General features: G+C 47.8%; 1 protein-coding gene across 1 annotated transcript in view; it reads right to left on the bottom strand.

The window, feature by feature from the left end:
* The window catches only part of LOC131563691 (hydrocephalus-inducing protein-like), a 70,484-nt gene extending 66,842 nt beyond the window's left edge, over window positions 1-3,642 (bottom strand). Inside the window, 3 exon segments of the mRNA XM_058813807.1 lie at window positions 1,188-1,307; window positions 3,307-3,426; window positions 3,607-3,642. Coding sequence (XP_058669790.1) covers window positions 1,188-1,307; window positions 3,307-3,426; window positions 3,607-3,642 — 276 coding nt within the window.
* Between the last annotated feature and the right edge of the window lie 4,725 nt (window positions 3,643-8,367).

An 8,367-nucleotide genomic window follows, 5' to 3' on the forward strand; every position in this document is an offset into this window, starting at 1 on the left:
AGGAATCATAAAACCATGACAGCAATCAGCTTGCCAACAGTGACAGAAACACAGACAGGCTGTGCCTATTGACTCTGGGCTTCAAAGGCATTTTCTGCCTGGAGAAACAGGACCAGCACTGACTGACAGTGTGGTTCCAGTATGAAAAGCCAATCTTGGCTCTCCAGGGCTTCCTGCTGCCTGTGCAGGCAAGCTGGGCTGCTGGGCATTCCTGCCTGCAGCCAGCAGGCCAGGTTCTGCCCTGTGGGGTTCATAGACACAGCACACATGCATTTTCTAGCTCACTGATATCGTCAACCCCTGAGCACCAAAATGCTCTCCAAAAGTCTAAACCAGATGATTTGGACTCCCTCTTGTCTCCTCCCACCACCCCACTCTTGGCACGAGCCTCACTTGAGAAAATGTTTCTCTGACTGAAATTCAGAATGTAAAGAGTTGTCCTCTTTACAATGGAACACAACTGCTGACCTTTTACAACTTTTTCCCTCTCAGCTCTCTTGAGAAACCGCAAAACAATCACTATTACTTCACATGAAGGTGCAAACCTCCAGGAGCACATGGCTTTGGATGTGCTGTGCTTCTGCAAAGGGAAAGCAGAGCACCGTGTTGCTTTTGGAAAAGCTGAGCAGAGCTGGATGAAGCTGAGCAGGAGCCTCAAGTGGCACCTAAAGGCCTCCCACTGCTTCTGCTCCATCACTCTGATTGCAGGGCTCTTGCAGAACACGGTTCCTGCAGGGCCAATGCCATTAATGAGAAGTGATTCCAGCATAAAGTGCAGAAGGCTCAGCCCCTGAGCTTTGCCTGTGAGCTGCACAGAGGGAGCCAAACTGGCTGAGAGAGGCAGAGATTCCTACCAGGAGCCAAGATTAACCAAGAAGATACAGGATGTGGTATAGACTCGAGGCAAAGCATGAGAGCAGGTAAGAACTGTACAGCCCTCAACATTCCTATCAATGCAGAGCTTTCCAGAGAAGGAAACTCCTTTGGCATAGATACCATCAACACACGGCCAAAATCTGGGGACAATTCCCAGCACAGGAAGATTTCCACCATCTTGCTGAACAAAGGTGCTGAGACATTTTCGTCTGCATGTGCTGCAGCAGATAACTTGCTTTGCTGTACACTGGGGGAATGACAGCACTCTCCTCTTCCAGCACAGTGTTAAAGCCTCACGTCCCAGCACTTACCTTGTCCTTATTCATGAGAGACAGCGCCATCTCATAAACCTCATGAGCGACAATGTTCTCAAATACCATCTCTGGTGGGGAAACCTCAAATGAACTCGGTTTCAGGGCACCTATTGACGACTGGAGAGGCGAGAGAGAGGAGGGAGAGCTTCAGCTGCTGGGAGGAAGGTTCATCAAGGATCCCTGCCACTGATCCCCAGTGAAGTACAGACTCTGAGGGAGCACGTCGGCCCAGCCCACACTGGGCAAACAGTGGCTCCCCCACCTCTGCTCTGAGCTCATCCACAGCTGCTGGGCCACACAGAGCAGGCTCAAGCCAAGCTGCTCTTTTGGCATGGATTTCTCCAGGTTTCTTTCTCCAGAATGCCAGGCAGCACTTTCCTAAAACACAGCCCTGTGCCCATGTGGTCACAGAGCTCTGGGGCACTGACTGAGCACTAATGGAGTAAGTAAAACCCATGAATATACAGGAGACTCTATGGGAAACAATTTTGGGATGTCCTTTACTCTGAGAGAGGAAAACCCAGGCCCACACAACTGCAAATACCTTTTTTGCTCTAGAACTTAGACATCAGTAAGAAGAGAACAGTACCAGAGGAGGTGTGAGAGATGAGGTGATATTTTGCTGAAGACAAAAGGTTATTAAGCAAAAGAATGGAATTTGCTGGTTCTGTGTTGTTTGTGGTTTGGATTTGTTCAGGTTGGTTTGTTGGGTGTCGCAGTGAGAGGGACGGGGATTAAGACCCGACTGAAAGGAAGTAGGATGAGAGGGGAGGGCACAGAAAAGTTGGTGCTCAGAAGAGAATGGAAGCTCCTGAGTGCCCATCCAATGGCAAAGGGCACAGGGACCGCCCCAGCCGGGTACAGAGGGGATACAAATATTGCCATTTTCTCAGAGGGGATGTGTGTGTGCTTGGCTAACGGGGAGGATGACGTGCCTGGCTCAGCTGAATCGTTACTAATAAACCATTTTCTTTTGCATCAATGATTTTGTCCCCTTTGATTGTACTTAAAAATTAGTGTGTTTCAAACAGGCAAAAATAAAAAGACAAATGAGGTGAATGCTGTATGAGGATAAGGTTCAGTTGTTTTCTCAGTGACTTGGGTAAAAGTAGAGTTGTTATCTCCTTTTTCCATGTGTTTTAAATGGGTGCTTTCTTATATTTATTGCTATCTTATTTAATACCATTGTAGAGGCACATCTGGAATGATGAGGCAACAACAGCAAATGCTTCTGGAGCAGAGACATTGCTTGGAGAAAACTCTGCCCTGCTTTGTCTGCCTTCTCCAGCCACACTGCTGTCACCGCAGAGACACAAGCAGGTCTCCTGTGTGACTTCACAGCAGACACATTCCGCTCAAGGGAGTGGCTGCAGCACACTGTCCCTTAGCTGTGCCCTTCCCTGAGGTGTTCCCAAGGCTCCTCTCCAGGACAATCCTTAACCTGGATTGTGTTCTGTGTCTCTTGCTGCCAATTTCCTGCTCAACAGCCCACCTCAGTCACCTACCCGTTTGGACTCTGCTTTATACCGAGCTAGTCCTGCCAGAAAAGCAGCTTTAAACACACCTCTGAGTAGGCACTGATCCAGACAAAGCACATCCACTCCCCTCTGCCCAGGGCCAGTCCCCTGTACATCTGGCAGCCTGCAAAATCTAACACCCCGTCAGGCTCCAACACATTGTTCCAGCCCAAAGCAGTAATGCAATTTGTTGTGTTCCATCTGAAGGAATTCCTGCAGGTCCTCAGCCTTCAAAGGCCAACGCTGCCACTCTCCAGGGAATCCTGTGACCCCGAGCATTTGATGGTGACCACACCAAAGCAAGAGGTGGCTCCTTCAGCAGGAGAATGGCAAAGGGCAATGTTGTGCCTTTGTGTCCCCAGCCTTCCTCCCATTGTTTTAGCAATGGCAGCTGCACTCCAGCACACCCCAGCAGCTTCAGCAGAGGGTATTTGTGTTGGCTTAGTGCAGATCAGGACTCCCAGCCCACACTCCCAGCACCTTGCAATGACAGCAGGACCTGGACACTGAGGTATTTTGCTGGAGGCAAGCCTGTCACAAGCACACACCCTCTTCAAACTTCATGTGAAACAGAAAGGAAAAGAGCAGGAAAAGGCTACCTTTCGACGAGTCTCACTCCTGTCTAGAAATGGGCCAATTCTGGGCAGAATACTCTTCCCAGGACTGGCCTCCTTCTTTGTGCTGAGAAACTTCTCCCTCAGGAACTTAGAGGGAAGCAGCTGAAAGGCAAAAGTAAACCAGCTAGAGCCTCAGAGATGTGCTTGTTCAGAAAGGCTTTTCTTGAACAAGTGGCACTGGTGAATAACTTGTGATCACAGCCACTAGGACAGTCCTGGAAGCCCTGGAAGTCTCCTGCTGAAATACTTAGCATCAGTCAATAAGACATGCAATACACATACTCCAGCCATCAGCTTCTCCGTGACTGGATGGGACATGGTTGGGGGTTTCTGCTCTTTGGGCATTTGTTTCCTCTTACGTTTCATTGGATTGAGGCAGTGACCTTTCCAGAGAATGGGAAGGAGCTCTCAGAACTGCCTGAACTCCATCCCTTCACAACGCTCAGAACTCACAGCAAGGAGATATCGCTGCTGGATGAGTCCGAGATGCAAGAAAACAAAGCTGTACCAAGAGTGAGGTGCACAGGAATGTGTCCAGGTTTTAGTTGTCCCTGTTGTTTTCTCTGTCTGGGCCCACAGAGCCCTCCACAGAAGAAAACAGAGTCATCTCCTTGGCAGAGCCTCAGCAGTGGGGCATCTTCAGCCAAGTGAGCTGCAGACAGCAAGGGACCTTTGTGGCCCTGGCTCCATCCAGTGCTGCCTGCAGGGCTGCATCTGTGCCCACCCAGGAGCTGGGAGAGAACAGCTGCCGTGGGAGCTCTTCCAGCTGGGACCAGCCGTGGCTCTCAAGGCTTTGGGCAGAGTTTGAGCTTTCCCCCTCACGTGCCCGGGTGCCCAAGGGCAGGATGGTCAGAGCAGCACAGGTGAGTGCCCAGCCTGACAGAAGGAATGGCTGTGGCAAAGGGGAAGGAAAGAAGCCCATGCTCAGGGCTTCAGCTGTACATTGGTTTCCCTTGGCTCTGCTGGCACAGCCAGGCAAGGCCCTGGGCTGGCCCTGACACATCCCACAGTGTTCCCTACTGCACCAGGACAGCCCCAGCAACAGCAGCACGGCACAAAGGGCTGGGGAGGGGCTCTGCAGCTTCAGAGCACTGCTGGACAGCAGGGGCAGGGAGAGCAGGGACACCAGGAGAGTTTCCAGTGGATACTTACACTAAAAGATTTCAGCATTTCCCTGGACAAAAGACGAGGTGTTGATGTCTTCTTCGGCAATTCAGCCGCCATTTTGAATGGATGATGTCACAGATGAGACAACGCCTCATCAAAACTGGAAGGAGCAAGAATGGAACTCTGAAAATCCAGAACCCAATTCATGGCAGATTCAAGGCATATACTGGTGCTAAAAATGCTATATTATTTGAAAGTAGTTGAGTGCTTGTTTGGCATAAGTAGCTAGTATTGTTAGGTCTCTAGTTGGACTTTATTTGAACTATATGGCTACCTTGTGCAATTCAAAGTTAGATCATACTGAAACCTGGAGCTAAAAATCTGAACATTAATAATAGTTTGAACAGAGAAAGCTATAGCTTAAATATTACTTAAAAATAGCTAGAGTGGGCCTCCTCTTCTATAGGCTAAACCACCTATGCTCTCTCAGCTGTTCCTCACAGGACTTGTGAGAGACTGGAATGTTATGGCTAATGGCTTAAATATTGTTAGGAAGGACTTTTTGCCCATTCTGACAAAACTGAATAAAGAAGCTGTGACCAATGAAGCCAACCCTTCCCTGAAAATGCCTCCTGACTGAACTTGGGACCGTGAGGTAAGCCACCTAAGGGAACTTGAGGCAAGATCAAGGTGACACTATTGTCCTGTTATCTCAGGTCTGGGGAGAAGTAAACAAGGCTACAGGAGAAAAATGTATCCACAACAAAGCCAAACCCAGCAGCTGTTCTGAAAATCAGCTGTGTCTGCCTTCAGGCTGGGGAAGTCATACCACAGACTCGTCTGCTGAGGCCAGGTTGGCACACAAACCTCCCATCCACAGAGGGGGAGGAGGAAATTCTGGGTGTGTAGCACAACCTCTGGTAAGGGGCAGAGGACACCCATCCTCCCTCAGACAAACTGGCTCAGCTCTAAAACCCCCCAGCCCCAGAAGGCCACATCCAGGGGACATTCCCATGAGGGGCAGCTGAGGGGGTGTCATAACCCAGCAGAGACCTCCAGAGTGCCCCCAGAGCCATTCCTGAGGCCTTGCACCAGATGACTGCATGGCATGCAGAGAAACACAGCAGATCTGAAAATCCACAACCCAATTCATGACAGACTCAAAAGGATATACTGGTGCTAAAAAATTTATATTATTTGAAAGTAGCAAGAGATAGAGTCCAACTTGCCCCAGCCCAGGAAGGTACCTGGGCAGTCCCAACTTGCCCAAATCTGCATGAATCCATTGGAGTCCTATGTTTTGCCAGACCTCACCACAGAGAAGACCAGAAGAGGATTTAATTGTATGCCAGTGAGATCCATGCGATGGTGATACTTTCTACTTTCTACCTAATCTGTCACTCTCTATTTCTCTCCCCCTCCCCAACGCCCTTCTCTATTTCTCTCTCTCTCTTCCTCACATTTACTGTTACATAAAATCCAGACTACTAACTTTGGCATATGGTCTCGTTTTCACCTTAATTCAGGGGCATCTCCCTAATAATTTTAATGACTAGATCATTACAACCCACTGAAACTTGAACAGAACTCATTCACCTTTAAGCAGTTTAAGTAATCACTATAGGAAAAAAAGGTATAAACTAGTATATATAGGAAATTCTGCACTTCTTCACTGGAAAAAAAAAGCACAATCAGTCGACCATATAGTGCATCCATTTAGCTGTACACGCCACTGAACTGCTGCGCCAGAGGACTGGCATTATCACATCCTGTATTTCCCTTTGGCATTCTCTTTCAGAGCACAGAGACAAAACCAAAAGGAACAACTTCAGTCGATCTTTACCTTCAAACGACATTCAGTACACGCTGCAGAGACCAACGCTCTGCGGGGTCAGGACTCCTTGCTCGCAGAGACCAACGCTCTGCGGGGTCAGGACTCGCTCTCAGAGACAATCTCTGTGAACAAGCCCCTTGGCGAATCGCTAATGAAGCCGTTTCACGAGCCCCAGGCTGCGAACGAGCAGCCCAGAGCGCGCTCCGCGGCAACTGAGGCGGCAGCGCCGTCACAGCCGCGGTGGCCGCGGCGCGGTTCCCCGGCAACGGCGGCCCCCATTGTGGGGCCGGGCCGCGCCGGTGACGCCGGCCGGGCCTCAGCCCCCGCGTTCCAGGCCTGGAATCCGCGCCGGGGCCCGGAACGTGGCGGGGCGCGGGGGCAGCGCTCCATGTCGCCAGACCCCTGCCCCCAGCGCCGGGCTGCTCCTCCGCAACGGGAAAAAGCCAGGGGCTCAACAGCTGGTGTTCAGCGCATAGTACAAGCGGGAATCGGCGAGCTGCAGGTCCTGGGCAGTAAGATGTAGCTTCTGGTTCTTAGGGACACACAAGGAGCAGAATTAATTCCCTGGTGTCATGGTTTATCAGCAGCCAGGAATTAGTGCTCCGGAAGATTGACATGATCACATCCTGTATTGGCATTCTCTTTCATGTGAAATACAAAGCTGTGTTTCGTGTCAGGTACAAACAGGCGATGTGTGTAGTTGTGAATGCGAAATGTGTGGACCCCGACAATGGGAGAGCTGTGAATTCTAATAATTACTGAGGAGACTAAAGCATGGAAAAAAGCCTTTGAACCTATCTTTTGTTTGCAAATTAACCCTAGATGATTTAGGAGCATTGGAATTAAAGTGTTAAAGATGTTGCTTTTTGCCTGCATTTAATCCATAAAAAGCTCTACAATAAGAACCTTTTGAAGTATAATTTTAGAATATTACTTGTATCCTTGAAACTATAGCTTTGGAATATATATAAAGGAAATATGCTTATCTCATGCCTTATTGAAGCAGAGAAAAACAGCTTGAGAAAAGAAGATGAACATCACCTCAAGGGTTTATGGTTTCGACCAAAGGGAAGCTGGACATCACTGTAATGAGATTTAGAGTCTCTGCAATTAAAAGGTGGACACACATCTGGGGAGCTGGACCCCACCAGATGGGATTCGTCTTTCTTCTTTCGGAAACTGGACCATCACCATCTGGGGATCCTCCTTTGAGATACATCCCGAGAAATTAAAATCACAATAGTGTATAGAATTGTGATGTAATAATTTGGAATAAAAATTGCTGATGAGTAAAAATTGGAAATTGTTGAAAAAAAAAGCCGATGAGTACCCCTATAAATACCTGTAACCATCAATTATCAGTGTGCAGTTGAAGGGAAAACTTCCCCCACTGTACCCAGAGCTGTATTGCTCATACCTTACCATATTAAATAATAAATTGATTGCTGCTTGAATATTGGCCTAGTCAAGCTTCTTATTCATAACATTCAGAACACAGATGTGCTAAAAGGAAAAACAATAACCTACAATATTTATCAACCTCTATCTTCAAATTAAATGCAAGACTGATTTTCAGTTATATCCCCAGCATTGTAATAAAAAAACACTAGAACCATAACCGTTGCAAGTTTCCTTGCAGTAAATTCGAGATTTAGTACGCTGAGGGACAGCCCCAATATTTAATGCAAAATAATATTTTCTATAAAACTTAAATTTATACATAAATATTAACACACTTGAAATATGCGCTGCAGTTACAAGAGGTGAACTTGCAATTATAGCTCCTATAAACAGTTTTCACAATGATGCTGTGAAAAAAAAAAAAAAAAAGCTTTTTCATTGAATTAACTCTGGCTTCTTCACCAGTATGAGTCTCTGCTTTTTTAAAAAACAATTCCATATTAATGGACACTACAAAGCCCCATAACCCTGACAGAGAACCCAAGACTAACACCATGAATGCCTTCGAGCATCAGCACTTTATTTTTCCCCAGTACAGCCTTTTATGCCCTTTTGCCTTATGCTAACACCTGTGTGCCCTTTTACCCCTCGGCATTGGTCAGTGCACTTCAGCATTCCTGCTCCTTTTTCCCTTAAGGATG

The sequence above is a fragment of the Ammospiza caudacuta genome, chromosome 13 (assembly GCF_027887145.1).
Source record: "Ammospiza caudacuta isolate bAmmCau1 chromosome 13, bAmmCau1.pri, whole genome shotgun sequence".
NCBI classification, from domain to species: Eukaryota; Metazoa; Chordata; class Aves; order Passeriformes; family Passerellidae; genus Ammospiza; species Ammospiza caudacuta.